Source organism: Podarcis gaigeae (genome assembly GCF_964106915.1).
Source record: "Podarcis gaigeae genome assembly, chromosome: 15".
NCBI classification, from domain to species: Eukaryota; Metazoa; Chordata; class Lepidosauria; order Squamata; family Lacertidae; genus Podarcis; species Podarcis gaigeae.
Window position 1 is genome coordinate 28,041,813 of NC_139692.1, and position 24,739 is coordinate 28,066,551.

Below are 24,739 nucleotides of genomic sequence, written 5' to 3' on the forward strand. Positions count from 1 at the left end.
TGAAGTCATCTTGCGAAACAGTCATTTTTTAAGTGTACTGGGCCTCTGCTTGTGTGAGCACACATGCATATATGTCTGTCTGTTTGTTTGTCTGTCTGCCTATCTGTCTATCTATCTATTCATCTATCCACACACAAACACACAATTTTGGCAAGTTAGCACATACAAATTAATAATAATAATAATAATAATAATAATAATAATAATAATATGTATGTGCATTTACACACACACAACACATAAACACTTTCAAGGGTGCCATGACCCAAGGGACAACCATGGAAGGCCTGATGGAGGCTGCTTGACCAGTCCTCCCCAAGTTTAAGTCATGGATGGGGTCAGCTGTGGTGAGGAGGCAAAAATGAATGCGAGTTGAGGTGGCCCCTAATTCTGGAAGGGGCTGGCCCTGACCTGACATAAGCTTTGCAAGGGAGGTGTTTTTGAACAGCTGGAATTTGAAGCCCCTTGATTTGAAGTTCAGTCCCATCACTAACATTTGCTGTTAAATGAAACTTGAATTCCGTCTGCAGGGATCTATGCTTCCTGCTGTCACTGCGAGTCGTTCCCCCCCCCCCCGAAAATTGAAACCCAAAGAGGCTATAGAACTCTCACTTCCAAGTACCAGAGTGATTTCAATACCTCTGTGAGTCAGTGACCCATGCATCTACGTATAGACAGAAATTTATGCCCATTGTTTTCACTTTGTGTATCTCATGAAGTAGGCTCTTGTCTTCTAAAGCTCATGCCATAACAACCAGTCTTTTATTTAGCACAAGACTTATTGTTGCTCCTGATCGTTATGAGCTAGTTCTCCATAAGGAAGTGGGATTCCTGCATAATGAACGCCAAGATGCTTCTGGAACTACATGAAATGTATTGCCTCTCCTCTATTTGCACTGCGTACTGGATGTGTATGATCACATAGTCATGTTGATCCCATTTCTTGCGAGTCCCTGGAGTTCCTTCCAGGGAAATTACTATACTGCACAAAATGCTTGTATCGAAACGCGTAGGTCGCACAGCAAATATGAGGTGCCTCTTTACCTTTAGATGGATATAGCAGTCTTTAAGCTCTGACTGCCTGACCAGGGGTCCTTCCACAGGGCCAAACTGTGTGCGCTTGGGAATGCGCCGCTTGGAAAACACTCCTCCCAGGAATCGGTCTATGTGAAGCACTAAGGGAAGGCTGGCTCTTGCTCTGGTCAGTACAGGCCGGTTTGGGATCGGGTGCAAGGGTCCATGCTTTGGGCAAACTGAGGGGTGTGCATTATTACACTCTTCACACCCTGAAAGACATAATTGGACAGGAGAAGAATACATGACACAGTCCCACATCCCATTTATATTAAGGTTACCAGATTTTTCCCCCCAATGAATCCAGAGACACTTTTCAACTTCAATGGGTTCTGTATGGGGACTGATTTGTAAATCCGGGGACTGTCAATGGGAAACGGGGACGTCTGGTAACCTGAATTTATATACTAGAAGCCGGAGGCACAGTACCTGGAAACTCTCAACCAAATTCTAGCAACGAAGGCCTCCACATTCAGAGTAGCTAAAGGACACCTATTGTTTGAAAGGGTTGTCCCTACTGCACAAATCCTCAACCTCATGGGCTTAGTTGGAATCATTCCATGTCCAGATCAGTTGGATTTCTGGGATAGTGGAGGAAATATTCTCCTCCTCTCCTGAGAAGCAGCAGCACCTGGTTGTTGACTTTTAATGCTGAGAGCTTTGCCCTAAAGCCCTAAAGCTCAGAGGAAAGTACCCCAGTCCACTTGGTTTGTTCCACTGCCTTCCACTCCCCTCTGCCCTCCACAACCCCCCTGCACAATTCAGATGAATAAACGGTTCTTGGCTCACCCACCCACTGGTACTGAGGAGGCAACTTGTGCCAGCACTAGTAGCATTGCGCTAGATCCTGACTTAGGCCACTGCGAGCAGCTGACTAAGTAGACAGGATCTATTTGTAGATCTCTGGGTAATTTGTAGTAGATTGCCACGGTTTTCTTGATTCCCAATAATTTAACAACAGTAGCAACTAAACAACCATCCCCATCTTTATTGGGCTGCTAAAATGCAGAAAAGCTAACCAGGAGTAAGTGGACTGGACTGTGAGCTGGGTTCCAGTACCGAAAATCTATGTCTAGAGTCAGAAGGTGCTCAGAAACAACTTGCCATGGGAACATAGGAAGATGCCTCACACCGAATCAGATCGTTAGTCCACCAAGCTCAGTGTTGTCTACACTGATTGGCAGTTTCTCTCGGAAGGTCTCTGACATGTATCTGTGTCTAGTCCTACCTAGAGATGTCAGAGACCGAACCTGGGACTTCTGCAAATGCCCTGCCATGGAGCTATGGCCCTTCCCATATTCTCTAATTCCAAATGTTTGTCTTTGGTGCCCAGCACTGGTTGATAAGATTTCAGGGTTCAACTAAAAACAAAGTAAATCCAACAAGAGTGACCCTACTTTTCTGGCTCAGTGATGCTAGTTTCACACTCCCCTTGCTTCCAAGTACTGATTCCTGGAGTGCAATTCAAATGAAATGGCTTTGGGTTGATTCCCATATTGCAGTGGTAAGCCAATGAAAGGGAGAAGAGGCGTAGCAAAAACAAGACACCCTCGAATGCTTACACAGGTCATTTGGGTCAAAGGGATGAGGTGGATCTGGATCCCATTCATCCATGTCGGTATCTTCTCCCTCTTCTTCCTCATCTTCCTCATCCTCGTCGTCATCATCATCCTCATCATCCTCATCGTTTTCCTCTTTCGCTTCTGTATCACTTATTGGGTTGTGCAAAGGTTCTAGAGGACCAGACTCATCCACGGCCTCCATAGGAGGCAAAACTTGGCTGTGCACTGGTATTGATACCTAGGGAGGGGAAATCAGCAAAAATGTGCTGTGATCCAGAACAGCAAACCATAAAATAATAGTCATCATATCTCAGCTAATACCAGTGGCATCTGGGGTTGTACCCCTTGCTAGCCCTGCTCAGAACAGACCCAGTGAAATCAAATTGCTTTGAGTTTTGTTTTGTTTGGTTTTACAATCAAGTGGTGTGCTAAATTTATGAAATAAATAAACAACAAGCATGACCAACTTAGGTTCATTCATTTAAATGGGTCTGTTCTCAGTAGAAGTTATTTGGAGATGACCCAAGATTGGAGAAGGTGAAGTATACCTAAGCAAGGCTTCAATTTTTGCCTTGAGCAAGTAGGACAACTGGGTGGTGTGAGAGATGGGTGGCAGGCAGCATGGCGGCTGAACCCTCTACTGCCACGTTGAATGTTGAAAGGGATGCACGCTGGGCCGGCCCTACCATCAGGGCGATGGAGGCAACTGCCTTGGGGATGGGACACATAGGGAAGAAGAGAAGTGTTGGAGGATAGCACAGGATGGATCACACAGGCTTCCATTTGCTCTCTAAGCTGCCCTGCTGCCATTGGACACTGCCACATTTCTGAATACAGGTGGGCTCAAATCTCATGTAGTTCACTCTCCACATTGTTCAGGCATAGGAGACAATTGCCAGGTGGGGAACTTTACTAAGTGTGTGAAAATATATCTCAGAACTATTAAGGGTCTGGTGGACAATGTTACACTTGATTCTAGAACAGCTGGCTTCAAATGCTTTTGCAACCGTCAACACAGTAGGCATCTTGAGCCAAGTCACCGTCTCAGGTCTATTTGCTGTAAAGTGAGAGAACAGCAAGAAGCTGCTTTCACGAGACCAACGTCTTATTAAGCCTTGCAAAAAGTATTCAGCGCACTAATAATGATGGAGACTGGCAAGAAGGCGGCATTAAATCAGAAAAACCTTTGGCTCCCCAGAAAGGCTTTTTGCAACTCAGCTTACGCCTTTCCTTATTCCATCTCCAAGTGAAGCCACCCAGGGTCTCCATTTTCTGCTTTAATTAGTTTGACATTAAAATATGCCCTCAAAATGGTCCTGGCTATAATTTTCTCACTCCATGAAAGCAAGAGAATACAACACCAATGCACTCAAAACACAGGGTTCGGTTAAGAGACTAGCTAATTAAAATCTAAAACCTTTGTAACAAAAAGCAACCTCCTAACTGCTTAAGGGCAATGGGTGCTCTAATTTTAAAGAGTGTTATATTTTATTTTCTATGAAGAGAAGAGTTAAATGCCCACAGTGCACTGCAGATGAGGCAGAAATCGGTATAATAGGTGTGTGTGTGTAGGGGGAAGGGAATTGCTGTAAGAGAGCTTAAGGAACAGGCTACACACAAACACACACACACACACGTCACAAAGCATTACAGTCTTTCAATAAGTTAGAAGTGAAACCTCAGTGCTAGGCATGCTTAGAGCTATTGTATATTTGGCATTTAAATAAAATGAACCCAAATTCTGGGTCAAGGTAGCCAAAATGCTGCTTTTTCAAATAAACAAACAAATAAATTTGTGAGCTGAATAAATTATGCTAAATTCTTCAATCCGAAACATGGTGCGAATAAAAATCTGCCTATGCTGGTTTATTATACTTCTTCTAGGCCTAGCTGGAGAATAAAGTGGGACGCAGATGAATGAAGTCCCCACAGACTAGCTGCAGGAATGCTGGCTTCTGAGATTCCACAAGGCATTGCCAGATGTCTATTTAAGCTTATCTTCACAGTCAACAATAAGGACTAGACTTTTGTAAATCAAGAAAATCTTTAATAAAAATACATTAAAAAAACCAATAAGGACTAGAAACCTGCAGGGTTTGCTGTTATTGCTTTTTATAACAGCTTATTGGAATGCTGAATTTTGCACTAAATAACAGAACTCCCTGAGGGTGTGGCATGACTGCAAAAGTATAGAATGCACATCAGCATTTTCCAAACCATGTTCTGAGAACGCTTATAGTTTCAAAAACGCTTTAATGTTTCAATTTTTAAATTTTTTTTAATGTTGTATTTTAATTTTGTTTTTAAGTTGTAATCATTCAACTTGTTTTTATTATTGCTTGTAAGCCGCTCTGAGCCCGGCCTTGGCTGGGGAGGGCGGGGTATAAATAAAAAATTATTATTATTATATTATTATTATAGGAATTCCTCAATGGCAGATAGGCAATCTGTAATCCAGCTTGCCTACCACTGTCAATTCTTTCTGTACTGACACAGGTAAAAGTTCAAAAGACATTTGAGCATAATTTACCAGGTGAGAATTTCTGGTTAAATTATCAGTTGTGTGTTGTTGTTTTTTTAAAAAAATAATAATCTACCATGACTGGCCATGAATGAGTCAGTTATCTCTTATCGTCATTATTATGTAATTGAAAAAAATTAATATTACTTGGTTGCTTTTGACCTGATCTTAGTGTAACTCTGCTGAGCAGTTTTAGAGTTTCTGCTAAATTCCCTGATCCGTAGCCACTCAGAGGTAGATTTTTACCGTATATGCAGCTTATTTTATCTAGTCCTATGAATTACACAAGTTTGATTGTTTTTAAATTATATCCACCTTTACGAACAAGTTCCCCCAAGGGGGCTAACTACAAAAAAGGAAAGAAATAAAACAGTAATACAGCACACAAAAGATGCAGCAGACAGTTTTTTTAAAAAGGAGAGTCAAATTAAAACCAAACCACAAGGACCTTGGGAAATAAAACAGTTTTCAAGCCACACCCAAAAGGTGATAAAAAGGGGACTGGCAGGGCACTGGAAAAGGGATTTTGCAAAGCTGGAGCCACCACAGAGGAAGCCACGTTCTAATCCCTGCTAATCTAATCTCTACCAGTTGTAGGTGAGAGAGCAGAGCCATTGAGGCAGATAGTAACACTCCGGTAGGGTGATGTGGGTTATCCTAATATATGGTTCACTGCTGATGTGATGCAGTGTGTAACTGGTGCTGCCTTTGGAGTCATTATTTTACCTCTGGGCTAACCCTCTTCCCCCTGCTATTTTACACCTGGCTCCAGGTGGCTTCTGAATGAACACAACAAAAGCCGACCCTCAAATTTTTATTGGTTTGTTGGGTCCTGGTTTCTTTTAATGGGGGCATGAAATGGAGAGTTCAAATGTAAAAGCAATGGGGCACCTGGCAACTTACTCTGTCTGCTTGAGGGTCCTGCTCCAGAGCCGCTGAGGGGTCGGCAACGCTGCCAAGCACAGAGAGGTGGGCAGGATTCATGCTCTGAGCAGCAGCAGCAGCAGCATCAGGAGGAGGAGGAGGAGTAGCAGGCAAGAGCACAGTTACCTAAAATCACAGGCACTCGTTTTAGTCCTGTGGCATCTCCATCATTCAGATTTGTCTGGCTACAGCAAGTCCTGCAAGCCAGGTCTTTTAGGTTGCAAAATACAGTATCCGAAAGGTGTCTGAATGGGTAGAGGTAGGTGTCAGTAATTATTTAAAACTTCGAGAGACAATGCAGATATAACATCCCCCCCCCATCCCTATGCGAGTTTCCTTTCTGCTATAAAAATACAGTGGAGCTGCCTGTGTAACTGCTGTAAGTTAGGAACTAGAGGAAGTGGCCTTATCCTGAGTCAGTCCTCTGGTCCATCTAGCTCAGCATTGTTGGCACTGACAGTGGCTCTCCATCACTACCTGGAGATGCCAAGGATTGAACCTGTGACCTTCTGTACGCAGAGCAGATGCTCTACCACTGAGCTACAGCCCTTCCCCAAGTTAATGTGGGCCTTTACAAATGATCCACTACAAGTCAGAAACAAGTTATATTTATTTAATTTATTAAATGTGTACCCTGCGTTTCTTCCCAAAGCAGCCCAGGGTGGCATGCTTTGTAGGAGATGCCAGTTTGAGAAGGGTGAGGGAGTTTCCTGAGGCGTGCATGATGGCATGTTGCCAAATCTCATATTCCACAAATCCTCCTTTCCCTCTGGGTTTATAACCCTAACCCTCATAGAGCCTGGTTTCAAGTAGAAGAAACCTTGTGCTGCTGTTGAACCCCATTCCAGAAGATGGTACCAGGACTGGAAAATTCTTATTGCAAGATATATATTTAAACTTTCCAACATGCCAACCCTTAAAGCGTCGAATAGCTGTTCTCCCTTAGCCTTTTCAGCTTTATCTCCAGCATAGCTGGAAATCATGGCTGCAAAAGACTTTATGGAATAAAGTGACCACAAATGGGGGTGGGGGCAAAGTACAAAGGGGCTGACTGGAACAGATTTTTCCCTGTTGCCAGGCACACACCCACAAGGCATCATTAGCACACTTCCAGGCGTGCTGGCAGGGAGGAGTCAGCACAAAACCTGCCACTGCAGGGTATCAAAACAGCTTACAAGCAAAAACACCCTTAGTGAACTCTTGTTTCATCCCAGTTACATATGTTGGGAGAAATCAAGAGACGAATACACAACAGCCTTTGAAGCGCTAAGATTTCAATAGGTCTTTCCAAAAAAACAGCAGGGACCTCGATTATTATTTTAGCAGCTAGAGTAGTTCAGGGAATTCTCACAGGAAGAGGGGACATGCAACACCTGCAAGGCTAGCAGCTGCTCTAATAAAATGATAACCACTCGCAAACAAACTGGAAATCTCTCCATGGGAACATTTGGTTTGCCAAGAGTGCTGCTGTGTAGGCTGCATCGGGCCTTTAGCAAGAGGACTGAGGATACAGCGATAACGCACTCGTGACACTTGAATGCTTTTCCTATTATCAGTCTCCGTAAGGCATGCATGCACCATTGTTAAATATACATGACCTGCATCACATACGAGGGGATGCATGTGTTTAGGCTGTTGCTACTCTTGACCACTGCAAGCCTGCTGAAATAACACACATGTACAGAAAGAGGCAGGGTGCAATTTGTTTCTTCTGGCCTAAAGAAAAGGGACTGAGGGAAAGACTTGGATGCCATCCTGTTTTTACCACAGAACAGGAATATAGCATGTTGCAGCCTTCACTTCATGCTGGTTAATGTCAAATATATGGCATTGGACTCTGTCGTCTGTGGACTCCTGTGTCTCGACTTTGAAAGGTTTGAGAGATGTTCATTCTTTTGGCCCACTCATTATGCATCTCGCTTTCCACAGTGAAATTCAGAGTTATTGTATTTTTCCAAGTTCTTTTGGTTATACTGCTCTGCATCCCTACTCCCTACTGATGTGGATAGATTCCTCCAAGTTGGTAGGCCCACCACCTGCCTCCTTGATCTGTGCCCGTCGTGGCTAATTAGGGAGTGTCCAGATGTTGCGCGGACCCCTCTGCTTGAAATTATCAATTTGTCCCTTGACACGGGGACATTCCCAGGGGAACTGAAGGAAGCAGTGGTGTGTCCACTCTTAAAGAAAACTTCATCAGATCCCTTAGACCTATCCAATTACCGCCCAGTTTCAAATCTTCCATACCTGGGTAAGGTAATTGAGAGAGCGGTTGCTGAACAGCTTGGTAGGTTTCTGGAGGAAACATCGGCATTAGATCCATTTCAGTCCGGTTTCCGTCCTGGTTTTGGGACGGAGACGGCTCTGGTTGTCCTAACAGATGATCTCCGTAGACAACTGGATCGAGGCGGGTCAGGACTGGTGATCCTTTTAGATTTGTTAGCAGCCTTTGACATGGTTGATCATGATCTTCTGGACCACCGCCTTGCAGACGTGGGGATACAGGGCATAGCCCGTAACTGGTTGTGCTCTTTTATCTCTGGTCCGGGACAGAGGGTGGCACTAGGGAGGGAAATGTTGTTGCCCCACTCCTTGGTGTGTGGAGTGTCGCAGGGCGCGATTCTCTCCCCGATGCTTTTTAACATCTTTATGCGCCCCCTTGCCCAGAGTATCCGGAGCTTTGGGCTGGGCTGTCACCAATATGCTGATGACACTCAGCTCTATCTGCTGATGGATGGCCACACCGACTCAGCCCTGAACACACTGACCAGATGCTTGGAAGCTGTAGCTGGATGGTTTCGTGGGAGCCGATTGAAACCAAATCCTTCAAAGACAGAGGTCCTATGGCTAGGTCAGGATGGCATGGGGATGAGGGACCAACTACCTTCTCTTGCGGGGGCCCAATTAGTGCCATTGCCTTCCATTAAGAGTTTGGGTGTAATCCTTGACGCCTTCCTTTCCATGGAGGCGCAAGTTACAGCAACAGCCAAGGCGACATTTTTCCACCTTCGCCGCATCAAGCAGTTGGTCCCTTACCTTTCCCGCCCCGACCTGGCCACAGTGATCCATGCGACAGTCATCTCCAGGCTTGACTACTGTAATTCGCTCTACGCGGGGCTGCCCTTGAAGCTGTCCCAGAAACTCCAGCGGGTACAGAATGCTGCAGCGAGGCTCCAACAGGGTCTCTGCCATGGGAGCATATTCACCCAGTGCTTTTCAAGCTACACTGGCTCCCGGTGGAGTACAGGATCAGATTTAAGGTGCTGCTTTTGACCTTTAAAGCCCTTCACGGCCTAGGACCCTCGTACCTATGGGACCGCCTCTCCTGGTATGCCCCACGGAGAGCCTCAAGGTCCATAAATAACAACACCCTAGTGGTCCCGGGCCCTAAGGAAGTTAGATTGGCTTCAACCAGAGCCAGGACCTTTTCAACTCTGGCTCCGGCCTGGTGGAACGCTCTGCCTCATGAGACCAGGGCCCTGCAGGATCCGATTTCTTTCCGCAGGGCCTGTAAGACAGAGTTGTTCCGCCTGGCCTTTGGCTTGGAGCCAATTTGATTCCCTCCCTCCCTCTCTTTCTTTTTTATTTTCCTTCTCCTCCTGCGATGAGGCTACATTTTGATATCTTAATGTTCCATTATTTTAATGTTGTATTTTATTTTTGTTTTTAAGTTTTAATCATTCATCTTGTTTTTATTATTGCTTGTAAGCCGCTCTGAGCCCGGCCTTGGCTGGGGAGGGCGGGGTATAAATAAAAAATTATTATTATTATAAAGCACCATATACAATGATGATACTAATAATAGGTTTAGGAAAAATGTGGGAAAATGGGCCTGTTTGTATATTCTGTCCCTACCGCTTGTGTTGAATCCGCCCCCATCACTATTTACTTCAAATTAAATGCAACATTCTTTTGATCCTGAATATTGTTTTTTATTCTTGTTTATAGTGAACATTCTATGCAAAAAATTTTTTTTACAAAATCTTCATAGAAGCATAGAGTTGGAAGGGATAATAATAATAATAATAATAATAATAATAATAATAATAATAATTTATAGCCCGCCCATCTGGCTAGTTTTCCCCAGCCACTCTCAAGGGTCATCTAGTCCAACCCCCTGCAAAGCAGGACTCCTGCTCACAGCCATCCCTGCATGAGCTCAAACCACCAACCTTCTGGTTAACAGAAGAAAGAGCTATCGATCTGCCAATCCTTTCCATGTCCAGGCCAGGTGTTTATTACTTGCCCCCTTTCTCTTTTTCCATAAATTAATTCTTCTATTTTTTACCAAAAAAAAAAAACATTCAAAACTTACTTTAACATTTTTAAGAAATGCAAGCTTTATCAAACATTGATACAGCAGGTGTATGTTGCCAGTAATTCACATGTATTCCTTCCCACCATCTTTTCTTCCTTTAAAACATCATTCATAGTTTTCAGCTTATTGTTCAGTCCTTCCACTGCTTCCATTTGCCTTTTTAGTGTTTGAAGCAAAAAGGATTCAAATTCAAAATGATTCTTCATGACACTTGCCTTAATAAACCCTGTCATGCTGCAATTCTCTGAATTTGTCTTTCTTATTTCTGCTCAATGAACACGCATCTGTTAAGCGTGTTTTTCTTTGTTGTTCTTTTTCCAAAATAAACCTGTATTTTTTGTTTGTTTGTTTTACTATGCTCCTAAACAGTTTGCTAACGTACATCCTCTCTTCTTCACTGCTGGCATTTTCCTATTGTTTTTACAGATAACTTTGTATTATATGTTTCTTAGGATGCAATCCTGTACAGATCTTGAGATCTGCTTGCTGATGGGCTCTGGCAGAAGCCACACAGCACCAGTAGAACTAAAGATGCTTTTTAGGGTATACTTGAAGCTTTTGCTAGAAACTACTTTGGAAATCAAAAGAGCCACCTGGGACTAGCAGGGAGATGGGACAGGATGACAGGAACGAACACACACACACAAACAAACCCTCTCTGGGATCCTAATCCTGGACCCTCCTAACCCAGGCAAGGACCTCCCCAGCCCACTAGATCTCTCCCCAGAATCATTGGCTAACCACTCCCTTCCTCCACCCTGACTTGGCCAGGCCACTCCCTGCAGGGCCCATGACAATGAACCTGATCTGAAACAGAGACTGGGTCCATTCAATTTACCAAAGGTCTAGTTCACTGCCCACAAGTGAGCTCTGGGCTTTACTGGATATGAGGTAGAGATACAATATTCCATTAAAAATAAAAAATGCCTGTGCTTCTCATATTTTTGTCTTTGGACCAACAGCCTGGCTACACATTACACTCACCAAATAGAAAACTGCCAGGCTATAGAGAGCTCTGAAGGCTTCCTCCCAACAGCTGGCAGTCAAGGAAAGCTGAAGGCACCTCACTTGAAGTCATACTAAAAAGGAAAGAGACATTCTAGTTATCTCATTCAGCTAATCACCCCAGCTGGCTGGGGAGCAGGGGAGATTAGATGAGATGAGAAAGAACCACAAAAGCCCACCAGGTAGCTACCTCTCTTTCTCTCTCAGTATGAATACATATAAGCTAAAAACCCTCCCTTAACTGTCAGGAGGGAGGCTGGAAAATTCAGAGCCACCAGAATCCGGCTGCTTTTTGCTTGGTGAGGGTAGCATGAAGCCAAGCATTAAAGCATCAAACCATTTATTTGGGGAAATCCCATCCATAAAAACACCCTAGTGTCTTCTAATCAGTGGTGGGTTCACACCTATAGTGCCAGAGGTTTCTAGAATATTAACTGAAATGTATCGTCTCACTTTATAAGTCGCTAACACAGCTATCAAATCATTTCAATACTACTTCCACAAACTTGTGTTGTACATAGTGGTTTAGGACTGAAAGGATCTCAAGCCTTGGACCTTAACCATCCCGTTTCCTGTGCCATGGCAGATTAAATGAGAAGCTAGTCCTTTTCAAATACAGGGTCTCCCCCTCCCTTTTGCATCCTCGAATCCTCACATCCCCAGTCCTCAATTTCATGCTACTCCTAGTCAATTTCACACTAGTGAGCACATCAAGCACAAAACTAGGACTATATACATCAGACACAGCAGCAAGTAATTGGAATTTTTAGCTTTTACAGTTATATCCCAAATAAAAACTCAAAAAAGCTTCTGCCTGTAGAAACGAGGAACTGCTGTTATCTCCCAATTATGTGGGTGTACAAACAAAACAATAAAACAGGTTGGGGGTTTGTTTGTTTTTTGATAACTTAAATGAAAGATATAGTAGAATGTTTTCAGAACAGGAAATCTTAGTTAAGCAGTCCTCTTAACATTCTTAAAACTGACCTTACAGGACATCCTTTAGACCAGGGGTTGTCAAACCTGGTCCCTACCACCCACTAGTGGGTGTTTGAGGATTCTAGGTGGGCGGTAGTGGGTTCTAGGGCACGAGCTGAATCCTCCTTCCATCGAGTACTGGTGGGCAGTAAGGAAATTTTACCATCCAGAAAGATGCATTAGTGGGCGGTAGGCATAAAAAGGAAGACTACCCCTATTTAAGACACTAGGTGGCCTTTTGTCAAGTTAGCTGGCTCAAGAGCACCTTAACAATTGAAGAAGACACCTGCTGGATTAAGCCAAAGGCCCACCTATTAACCCAGCATCCTATTCTCACAGTAGCCAACCCAATGCCTGTGGGAAGTCCCTGAGCAGGACCTGAGTGGGGCAGCAACTCTTCCCACTTAGGATTGCCAGTAACTGGCATTCAGAGGCATATGACAGCCATTGATAGCCTTATCCTCTATGAATTGGTCCAACCTTTTAAAGCCATCCAAGTTGGTGGTCATCTCTAATCTTGCGGGAGGGAGTGAAAATCGTAGTTTAGCTGTGCCCTATGTGAAGAAGTATAGTGGTACCTCGGATTGCAAATGCTTCAGGTTACAATCGCTCCGCTAACCCAGAAGTAGTTCCTCCAGTTGCAAACTTTGCCCCAGGATGAGAACGGAAATTGTGTGCTGGTGGCACGGCGGCAGCAGGAGGCCCCATTAGCAAAAATGCACCTCAGGTTAAGAACAGTTTTGGGTTAAGAACGGACCACCGGAACAAATTATGTTCGTAACCCAAGGTACCACTGTACTTTTATTTTGTCTGTTCTGAATCTTCCAACATTCAGCTCCTCTAGCTTTCTCCACACCTTCTATACAGAGCTATCATAGAACTGCAGAGTTGGAAAGGACCCTGAGGATCATCTAAGTCCACCCCCCCCCTGCAGTGCAGGAATATGCAGTTGTCCCAGAAGGGGATCAAACCTGCAACCTTGGCATTATCAGCACCATGCTCTAACCACCTGAGCTATCCACTCACTTACCATTTTTCTAAACTGAAAATTTAGGTTTTTCTGTGATTGCCACCATGCTAGAACTGCATGACTATGGCAGGAAACAAATGAGTCCCTTCAGAAAGGTGAATGTACAATCACGCCAATCCCACTATAATCTCTCGTTGAACAGGTTTTGCAGAGACAAGAACAGGACAAAATAAATGCATAGCCCGTCAACAGACACATGTAAAGCTCAACCGAAAAGCCTGAACCTTACCTGCTGTGTCGCTGCATCCTGCTGGACGTATGCCACTTGGGACGGGTCTGTAAACAAAGTCTGAACAAAATAATAAAGAATGATTAAGAGGGTCTCAGTAACGCTTGGTTATACGAAGCTCACAGTGACAGAACAAACTTGCTGAAAGGAAGGTGGCATTGGACAAATGGCTGATTTCATTCAATTTCCATAAGGCCAGTTACCTTGGCCACTACAGTCTATTTATGAAATGCACTCTTAGTGCCAACAGTCCACCTATAAAGTGTGAGGTGGACTTCTGAAGGTTGTAAGCAAAGCACGAAGCACTTGCAATTGAAGCTGCAACACGCTAGGGAATGTGTTCAGAAAGGACTCGTAACGGTGTCCTGCATGCCAGGTAATGAAATTCCTGCTGATTTATTGTCCAAGGTTGTTCCAAGGGATCAACACTGTACCTATATACAGAAGTTGGGTTTGTACTGAGATTGTACTAACACGCTGCCCAGTGGTGTTCACAAAAAGGAGGAGGATGTTAGTTTCTGTTTCCTCACTGTGCAGCTGCTTGCAGTCACAGGACTCTGTTTACATTCCACAGAGTCCAGATACTGTTGGATTCTCACGGGAAAGGGAGACGGGATGTGACGTTACTGGTTTCTTGTTTCCTTTGTTCCTTTGCTTTCTTTGTTCAGTTGCTCTCTGCTTCTCACAGATAGGAGATGCATATTTCTTTGCTCTCTGTATAGCTTAGTAATGAAGTATGGCAATGTAGCCCAAACTAGCTCATCCTTCCGTTGTGGACTTTGTTGTTTTAATGCTCTGCTGGGAGGGCTCGGAGGAAGATGAGCCTTATCAGCTCCGACGACCGGAGCTGAAATCCCAATAGTGGTGGTGTTACATTGACAGAGCAGCTTCCATCTCAAAAGCACTTAACACAAATTCCAAATTGTAGCAGGTTGTTTGCACGTGCTTCTTCTCCCTCTCCCTCTCCCTCTCTCTACGTCAAGACTCAAGAGCGCTCACATTAAAGCTTAAAAGCAAAATCCTGCTTGACAATTTAAGCCAAGGGGTAAAGAAGTAGAAGGACCTGATTAAAACAGGAACAGTAAAGCACCCAAATGGAGTGCAATTAAGATGGGGGGGGGGGGACAGGAACGGGCAGCATAAGGATATAGAGGATGGACTGGGATTTGGGAATTTAGTAGGCTACCGTTACCAGCAGCTATATGGTTTGTCTAAATTAGAACAGTGGTTTTCAAACCATGTTCCTGGGGTTCATTAACAGCTTTTTAGAGGTCTCCCAATGAGAAGATCAGTAACAAGAGATACACTCTCCTGAAAGACAGCTTTCCAACCACTACTGATCTTCCTCAGCAATGTGCAAACACAGAAGGGTTGAGTGTGATGTTGCATTTCCATCTAGAAAGTACTAACACAAATTCCAAAGTGTACCAAGTTGTTTGCGGTTTCTTGCTCACATGAGCCACTGGAGAATCCAAACAAGTCTGATCAGTAAAGATGCAACGTGCTGTTGCTCAGCAGCACTGCAATGCCTTGCATGCAAAAGGTCCAAGGTTCGATTGGTGGCATCTCTAGGCAAGACTGCCATCTGAAACCCTGCAGAGCTGCTGCCAGTCAGTGTAGGCAGTACTGAACTAGCTAACCAGTGGTCTGACTTGTTGTCAAGGCAGCTAACTCCCTGTGTTTTCTACCCCATAAATGCACACCCTAGAACAGGGCCCAAGGTCCTCCACAATGCACAAGTAATGCATAGACCATGCAAACAAATCATTGTTTCAAATATTTCCTAAAGGCGCCAAGTTGGAAAACCTATCAATAGATTTGTCCAGTTCAAGTCTACAGACTAGTACAATTGTTAGAAAAATACAAGTTCCAATGCCCAAATTATTAGTAGTTACCTAAACTTGGCTATGCAAATAAGGAATCTGAAAAGAATGGATTAGCAACCCCCTTGTTTTACAGAACACTGTGATGGCTGATATTGTTGCACTGATTACTCGTGTCATCTTTTGAAGGGGAAAAAAGGCTAAATTATTCCAGTTTCAGAGAAGCGAAATGGACAGGGCTTCATACTCAATAGCCTCCCAGCATTTTTTGATTACAACATCTGCACTCTCATTTAGCATGAAAAGTCCAAACTCCCCCTTCGCCAATGGCTAGATGATTATGCACAGCTGAGGACTATTAGGCATTCACACAGCTTTGCAGGCAGCTGGCCCAAGTTCTGAATGAAATTATTGCTCTTTGCAGCCACGAGTAGACAAGAGACAGGGGATGTGAGATGTCACATGCCTGAGTGGCTTCCACGGGGTGGATGTACACCAGTGTATGCTCCGAGGTGTCCACAGAGGTGTAAGATGTGCCGTCGGCAGTGTAGACCACCTGCTGCGAAGGACGGTCCTGATCATCGCTGTACACAATCTGAGCCACAGTTCCACCTTCAGGGACAAAGTGGACCTGGAGAAAGGGAAGGTGAACAGGGGCAGAGAAGAAATGTCAGGAACTGTCCAAACCCAAAGCTGTGCATAAGAATGTACAGTAACACTTACATACGTACAGGCTACTCCCAGTTCACGTGGGGTTTACATTTCAAGGTACTGTGTGTGTCAGTGAAATCATGTATATCTGAAACACCATTGAAAAAGCCTGCAAACACACACTAAACCTCTGAAAACCCCTGGAAAAAAAACCTTAAAAACCAGTAGCATTTACCAGACTGGTCAAACTCCACAATCACTCCTTCCAAACCTCCCTGTTCAAACAGCACACTCTCCACAGGCCTCAACAGTCAGTGCAAGGTCTCCTGGTTTTGCTAGGCCTTTTGCGTGCCTTTTTTGCCCCTTCTGGGCTCTTCTGGTGCCGTTTTTGCACTTTTATATTCACTTCTTGGTTCAGCATGCTTGCGTGGTTCCGTGTCAACTGCATGCACCTAAATGGGGAGTTGTCTGTGTATCCCTGGTAATATTCCAGACTACATTGGCAACTCATACAGAATCAGCTCAGGAAAAACCAAAACTAGGTGAATAAGAAAGCCTAACCTAAAAAAATGCCACTTTTGTTGTAAATTGGGCACTGAAATCACCAACAGTTCAATCCAAGACCCAGTTCAACTGGGATATTTTGAACGAAATCAGTTTAGTACCATTGACGTCAATTACAGCTGTCTTGTTTCCTAAAAGGCTGTGCACCTCTATCAGCTTCATAGTACATAAAAATCCAATACATATAATACTTGCAGGCATGTAGGTGAAGGGAAAGAAACTAGGCCTGTTGGATTTCTACCTGTTATGCAGCTGTTAAAAGCACAAATCCTGTATCAAGGGAAAAGGGGACAACCCTAAGGATACCTGGACCAAATGAAATTTGAGCCTAATCTTCAATGGACCAATACAAAACTGTCCTCCACAACTATTTTGTGAAGTACAGCTATTAAGTTATAAATGACAGAATGTGCTATCCTAAAACCCTCCATTTCCTCTCTTATCTAAGTATGTATAGTATTACATTATATATGTATAAGAAATACAACATAACTTTTTAAAAGTAACGTAGACTGATAAGATTTATGGGAAAGGTGATATTTCTAATAAGCTGGAACACAAATGATAATGTCTCTTTTCTTTCTTGTGTTATAGCCACTTAAAAAAACAACATTTTTTTAAAAAAAAAAACCAACATATTTTATTTGGTGTATCTGAAACCTTAGAACAAAATCTATAGCTAGGGAAATTTCTGTATCATGCAAAAATCAAACCCTCAAGACAGCTTCACATATATCCAATAACAATCTAGACACACAAGTCCCTTTAAGAAGCAGGCTGAGCTACTGCAAGGATGCCTTATTCATATACACAGACTGCATGAACATCAGCAGTTAGAAAATGAAATAAGCACTAGTCACCTGAGCAGTATTCTGTTCCTGCTCAGCTGATTCAGACCACACCTGTGCGGTTTCCTCTTTCAAGTCGATGTCGTCCCTGCTGTCGGGCTCCATAGCGTGATAACTAATTATCGAAACTGAGCTTGGCTGAAAAGATTCATCTGGCTGTTTTGTCTCGAGACAAGGTAACCTTCTGTACCATAGCTATACAGAAAGAGAGGGGAAGAGAATATATATATATATCAAAGAACTGCATACTTTACAGTAATACAAAGGGAACCATGAAACTTGACTACCCACTATACAAATAAAAAATCCAGCCCCCTAGGCTTCATTTGGCTCTAGAGTGGAGCTATAGAGAAAGGGAATAGCTCAGTTGTCCATGGTTCCCATTTATTTCTATGGGAGAAAATGAACATGCAATCTGGGTCACAGCAGAGACAGAGAGAGAGCGCAAAACTAGATGCTGCAATCAGTCATCAGTCACCATGAGCAGCTGAGCAGGTCACCCTGAGAATTTCTGAAATATACAAGCACTTTTCCACACACACAGCCTTTGGCGGGCACAGTGATGGGCATCTTGCTTCTACCATAACAATACAAATCCTTATTTATGTAAATATAATCAGAGCTTTGGCACCTTTCCCAAGAGATGCTCATACCAGTGTCAGTTTCCTATATCAGCAGTGGGCAGGAATCAGGATAGATCTATAGTAAATCTCTGGGTGATTTGATCAGCAAGGGTTTTGACTTTCAAACACTCAATAATAGCAGCAACAAAATAACTTGACAGCACCAAATATTGCTGAAAGGAAGAAATCCTGGGGTAACTTGGGAGTGGGGTTTTGCATGTAAGGACTGTGAGCTCCATTCAGTTCTGGTACTCAGAACAAAAGCCTGGGTTTAGGATTCTTTAATTTTCAGTGTAGTGTTATGTATTTTGCACCTGGCATTAGGTGAAGGACTCCGAGTGTGAGTGTAATGAATGAGAGAAAACTAAAGCAGATCCTTCAAGCCTGAAGTCTGCCCATCCCTGTCCTAGATCTCGAATATGGTGTCACGCAAACCCAAGCTGAACATGTTCTAATGTTCACGTTTTTGTGTTCTTAGAAATACATACCCTCCAACATTTCTCTGATGGAAATAGGGACCTCCCATCCCATAATGATTATTTTACTATTTGTACCCCCACACATCTTCCTGGATTGCCCCAACCACTCTGGGTGGCTTCCAGCATATATAAAACCATAATAAAACATTTAAAAACCTTCCCTATACTGTACAGGATTGCCTTCAGATGGCTCGGGGGTCAGATAACTACATACCCTCCAACCTTTCTCCAATGAAAATAGGGGCATCCTAAGGAAAAGGGGACATTCAAGGATCAAATCAGAAACCGGGACAGCTTGTCTAAATCAGGGATGTCCCTGGAAACACTTGAAGGGTCTGGAAATATCAACCACCTTTCGGTATGTGAAAGCCACAGTGCTGTTTTCCTGTGGCCAATTATGATGACTGGCAATTGACAGCAAGCATCCAACACTGGCTAGTCCCAAGAACAGAAACAAAAATACATCCCTGGTGTCACTTGCGAAAGTATACTCCGTTATTCAATCCTGAAGCATTTAGAATGCAACATACATTTAAGAGGAGCACAAACTGTTATATTGAACAGTGATGTTAGGCCTGGCAGAGACAGACACCCAATTCAATTATTTGCCCTGATCGATGCTGCACTCCCCTAACAGGGAGGCAACAGAGTTTGCAAACAAGTTGTTCCTACAGATTTGCATTCCCCAAATCAAAGCGAATCTCCAGCAGAAAGCCAGATTTGCATGGAAAGTCAAGACGCAGTACTGTACTTGCTTTCATGCTGTCCAGGAGGGGGTGCTCCATAGCAACAAAGTTTGCAGCTTATTTGCAGGGAGGAAACAACCAGTGGACTTGTTCACACGGTGCTATTTCACTGAACAAATTATCTGATTATAACTAGCGTTATCCTGTTTCAAATGAGCTCATTCGATGCAACATTTCACATTCATGAATGACATTTGGAAGTTATGCAGATTACCAGTCCAAAATAACTACCTCTCGTATGTGCTCATTAGATGATGTTGAAGAGTCATCATGGAAGCATGAAATGTTACATTGAAACTGGCCTGTTGTTGTTGTTTGTTGTTGTTGTTTAAAAAAACCTTCAGTCCCTAATTAACTTGTTTTTATTTTTCTAGTTCAGTGTTTAACCAGCCCCTCCGCTCAGGGGCTGCTCTTCCTCCTGATCCCAATTGTGCAGTCCCTCTTGGCAGCTGAAATGCTGAGAAAGAGAGAGAATTAAAAATGAAGCTTAAATTCCAATTTACGTAAGCTCGGGAATCTTGACAAATTGCTTCCATGTACGGCTTTATCCACCCCTTGCGATTTCAACCGCACGTCTCAAATCTGCCACTGGGAATCTCAGAAGTGTAATTTACAGCTCTGCTGATTGGTTTAGACAGTCATTCAGCACCTTTCCAGTCCTTCGTCTCCAGTGTCATTATTAAATCACAGACTTAGGAATTAGTGCAAGGCTGAGGCCATTTGATTTTCGGCAAGTCCAATTAACTTTATTTTATACTGACTGGCTGGCTGAGCTGATCTAATAGTTAGCAACCCTTGCCAATGCACAAGAAAGAAAGCAAAAGGCTCCTGGGTGACTGCTCCACCCATTTCAATTTTAAATGCAAATCATTTTTAGGCATAATTTATGCCCATATAATGGCATTTGGCTTGTAAATGAAGCGCGGGGGGGGGGGGAAATACCACCCCTTCCATTCATCTTGCTTGCTAGCATTTTAGAACTCTTACAGGCTCTGAGTCGATACATTCCCCCCCCCCCCCCCCGCGTGACTTTATACAAAAGAGTCAAATCAATAATACAGGAAAGGCGAACAATAATGTCCCTCAGTGGAACAGTAGAAAAATCAACACGGTCTCAGCATCTGAACGCAACACGACACTGCCTTCTCTACATTTATCGGACTGCGTATAACGCTCTAGATCAGTGTTTCCCAACCTTGTGCCTCCAGATGTTTTTGGCCTACAACTCCCATCATCCCTAGCTAGCAAGACCAGTGGTCAGGGATGATGGGAGTTGTAGGCCAAAAACATCTGGAGGCACAAGGTTGGGAAACACTGCTCTAGATGCCAAACAGTGCCTCCCTCTCAGGCTTAGCGCAAGATCCCAGCCTGCCAAATCTCGCCCCTACCACCACACCATGACAATAAAGAGACACTGCAAAAATAGGGTCCTCTGTGCTATGAAGTTCAGGAGAGCTGCAGCAGTGGTAAATAAGAAACATCCATTGTAATTTATTGCAGTTGGAACACCCCCTTGAAACAAGGAACATCTGGCAAGTTTACATGCATCAGAAGCAAACCCCAGGATAACCGATCTTAATATGCCAATACATTATTATTACATGGCGAGGAGGAAACATCCGCAAGTGTTCCTATGGCTAGGATCCAAAGAACTACTTTACGTGTGCCTAAGGAACTCCACATACCCTCGAGAATGTTTACTTTAATCCTCTGACCAAAAGCCCCCTGTGTTGTATCACAGACTACATGAGAAATGCTCGTGAGTTTCCAAACCAATTTTTTTTATACAGCAGCTGAGAAACAGTCTCCATGGGCATATATTGATAAGTGAATGATGAAACAGAGATAGATTTAACACTCTTTAGCAAGTTAAATGTTTCGACTCCTGCCTTCCTCAGTAACGCAGCTGGGATTTCAATTGAGCAATGTATGCCAAGAACCCAATTCAGTCATTCCCCCCACCTGCCCCATGGCAAAAAATAGCATGAAGGTAAGGATAGGGTCCCATCCCACACCACTGCCAGCTTCACCCAGCCATCTACAGCCCGTCTGATGTAATGGTTACAGTGTCTAGCTAGGAGCTGAGAGACCAGGGTTCAAATCCCTACTCAGCCATGAAACTCACTGGGTGGGTGGCCTTGGGACACTCAATGCTTCTCAGCCTAACCTGCCTCACAGGGTTGTTGTGGGGGTTAAATGAGGATGGTGAAGAACCCTGTATGCTCCCTTGAGCTCCTTGGAGAAAGCGGTGGGATAGAAATGCAATAAACGGATAAGTCTGCAAGCCTGTTCTCTGTATGTAGGCTCCAGCAGCATGTTGCAGAGCTTATCTGTGTAGAGCAGGTGCCCTCTATGCATCCCGCTTCCTGCGCATGGACACCTGACAGGTGTGCAGTTGGAAATATCAGGTGCAACCCTGCTTTTCCAATCATGCAATTGTGTGAGGGGGAATGAAGAGGACTAATGGGATAGTTTTAAGATCCCTCAGGATAGAATTGTTTCTAAGGCATGTGGCTTGTCCAAGTAAGGTGTGTGTGTGTGTGTGTGTGTGTGAGAGAGAGAGAGAGAGAGAGAGAGAGAGAGAAAAGAATAGCTCAGTCAGTAGAGCATGAGGCTCTCAATTGCAGGGTCATGGGTTCGAGCCCCACATTGGGCAAAATATTCCTCAGTTCAGGGGGGTTGGACTAGATGGCGCTCATGGTCCCTTCCAATTCTACAAGTCTATGATTCTATAAAGGTAGGGAAGAAGATCAAAGGCTAAGTCAGGAAGTGTTGTCTTCCCAATTAAGTCTTTGGAGTGTTACAGTATTCAATCTATACATCCAGAAAACAGTCCAACAGACAAATGCACAAGGAGAAAACGACAAAAAACTATGTTGGATGCATAAAGGTAAAGGTAAAGGGACCCCTAACCATTAGGTCCAGTCGTAACCGACTCTGGGGTTGCAGCGCTCATCCCGCTTTATTGGCCGAGGGTGCCGGCTTTTTTACAGCTTCCGGGTCATGTGGCCAGCATACAGCATGACTAAGCCGCTTCTGGTGAACCAGAGCAGTGTACAGAAACAACATTTACCTTCCCGCTGGAGCGGTACCTATTCATCTACTTGCACTTTGTGCTTTCAAACTGCTAGATTGGCAGGGGCAGGGACCGAGCAATGGGAGCTCACCCCGTCACGGGGATTCAAACCGCCGACCTTCTGATCGGCAAGTCCTAGGCTCTGTGGTTTAATCCACAGCGCCACCCGTGCCCCTATGTTAGATGCATAACAAGTAATAATAATAACAGCAGCTACTACTTTGTTCAATATCTGAGCTGAGCTCTGCTCAATGCAGCAATTATGTTAGGACTGTTATTTCAGGGGCATCTTTGAGGTGCTGGGGTCCTAAACAGAGGACGTGTTCAAGGGTTTCAGCTGTGGATGGGGAACCTGTGTCCCTCCAGATGTTGTTGGACTTCAGCTCCCATCAGCTCCAGCCAACCCTGCCAATGGTCATGGAAAATGGGAGTTGGAGTCCAGCAACAAGATGTCCCCAGGTTTCTCATACCTGTTCAAGGCATTTTATTTCCTCTGTCACTTTGGCAGCTTGCAGGTAGTATGGAGGAAGCAGCTCACCTCATCTCTGCTGGTGCTGCAGCACTACTTCACGTGGCTGGAGGCTGGCACTGCCACTACTAGCCCAAGAAGGATCAGATGAGACACAGAGCCAATGGAGTGCCCTCTTGGATCCTATAAAGCTTCCATGTCTGATCTGGCTCTTCCATCTGAACAACCTGTCAGGCTGGTGCAGACGGAGCTGCCTGCTGAACCACCTCCTTGCCCCTGGGTCTCCACCTCTGACTGCATCTGAGCAAAGCTATGAGAGAAACATCTTCATAATGCAAGCTCTTCTACTGCAACTCTGGGCCAATAAGCTTAGAAATGTATTGAAAAAGTCTGGAAATAATTTCCAAAGAAAAGGCCATGCAGAATACACGGCACTGGACACAGCATGGAGCTCTGGCACAGAACCAGAATTAATTATGCCAAACAAGCCAAAAGCGTGTGTGTGTGTGTGTGTGTGTGTGTGTGTGTTCGTAACTGATTTTTATCAAGTTTTATTATATTATTCCTTATTATCTTTATATGGATTGGTTATTTTCAATTGCAAATTCTATTGTTAGCCACCTTCAGTATTTTTATAATGGACAAGTGGCGTAAACTTATAAGCACTAACTAAATATGCATACTCTGTTCAAGTTGAAAAATCCAGGGTTGTATCCAACTAAGTTCTACTCAGAGTAGACTCATCCAAATAAATGAACCTAAGTTAGTCGTGTCCATCTACAGTGGTAACTCAGGTTACATAAGCTTCAGGTTACATACGCTTCAGGTTACATACTCTAACCCAGAAATAGTACCTCGGGTTAAGAACTTTGCTTCAGGATGAGAACAGAAATTGTGCTCCGGCGGCGCGGCGGCAGCAGGAGGCCCCATTAGCTAAAGTGGTGCTTCAGGTTAAGAACAGTTTCAGGTTAAGAACAGACCTCCAGAACGAATTAAGTACTTAACCCGAGGTACCACTGTATTTCAATGGACCTACTTTGTGTAAGTTTAGCACAAGATACAGCCTCTAGAACAGGCTTCCTCAACCTTGGCCCTCCAGATGTTTTGGGACTACAATTCCCATCATCCCTAACCACTGGTCCTGCTAGCTAGGGAAGATGGGAGTTGTAGGCCTAAAACATCTGGAGGGCCAAGGTTAAGGAAGCCTGCTCTAGAATATGGATAATTTTTGTGCACACAATTCTGGTGTTCTTCTTTCTTTTTTAAATAACTGGTGTGCCAGTTCTACTCATCTCATACGTAGCTACCAGAGTGTGGCTCTTCCCCCCACTGCCACCTACCCATTGTAGGTTTCCAGGGAGATGACAGCACACAGAAACAAAATTCATTTCACAGAGTGATAGTGTTAAGGAAGGACATTGATCTCAGCCTTGTTTTCATTCTGTGGCATGACACTATAGAGTTGAAGGGAAGTCCACGCAAACAACAATTATTAGAAGAAATTAACAATTACATTATTTCTTCATAAGCTGAAACACCTTACTATTATTATTATTATTATGCAAAAAAAAAATCATTTCCTTGGGCTTCTAAAATTAGAATTTGTCTCTTCCTCCCCACAGCAGGCACAGTGGAAGAACTCCCCCTCCCCATCACCACACTGCCCCTGTATAAAACATTTGTGTTTCTTTCCCTTGTTATTTTCACATAGCATACAGACACTTGACAGCTACCACTGCAAAACAAGGAATGCCAACAGCATGTCTGTGGCAGCCTGTGTTGGAGGGGTGGAGGGAGTGAATGCAGTCTGCTGCATTGCGAG

At 44.0% G+C, this 24,739-nt stretch overlaps 1 protein-coding gene across 8 annotated transcripts in view; it reads right to left on the reverse strand.

Annotated features, from left to right (window-relative positions):
* Positions 1-24,739, reverse strand: part of PRDM10 (PR/SET domain 10) — a 78,312-nt gene that overhangs the window by 37,346 nt on the left and 16,227 nt on the right. For 2 of the 8 annotated variants that reach the window (XM_083714355.1, XM_083714353.1), the window contains exons 2-7: positions 17,537-17,719; positions 15,928-16,092; positions 13,639-13,698; positions 6,061-6,207; positions 2,637-2,874; positions 1,045-1,286 (exon numbers count right to left, since the gene is read on the reverse strand). In XM_083714355.1, coding sequence (XP_083570481.1) covers positions 1,045-1,286; positions 2,637-2,874; positions 6,061-6,207; positions 13,639-13,698; positions 15,928-16,092; positions 17,537-17,719 — 1,035 coding nt within the window. Of the gene's footprint in view, positions 1-1,044; positions 1,287-2,636; positions 2,875-6,060; positions 6,208-11,380; positions 11,469-13,638; positions 13,699-15,927; positions 16,093-17,536; positions 17,720-19,603; positions 19,959-24,739 lie in introns of those variants that run through there. The other 6 variants (XM_083714356.1, XM_083714357.1, XM_083714354.1 and 3 more) reach the window with 5 other exon arrangements.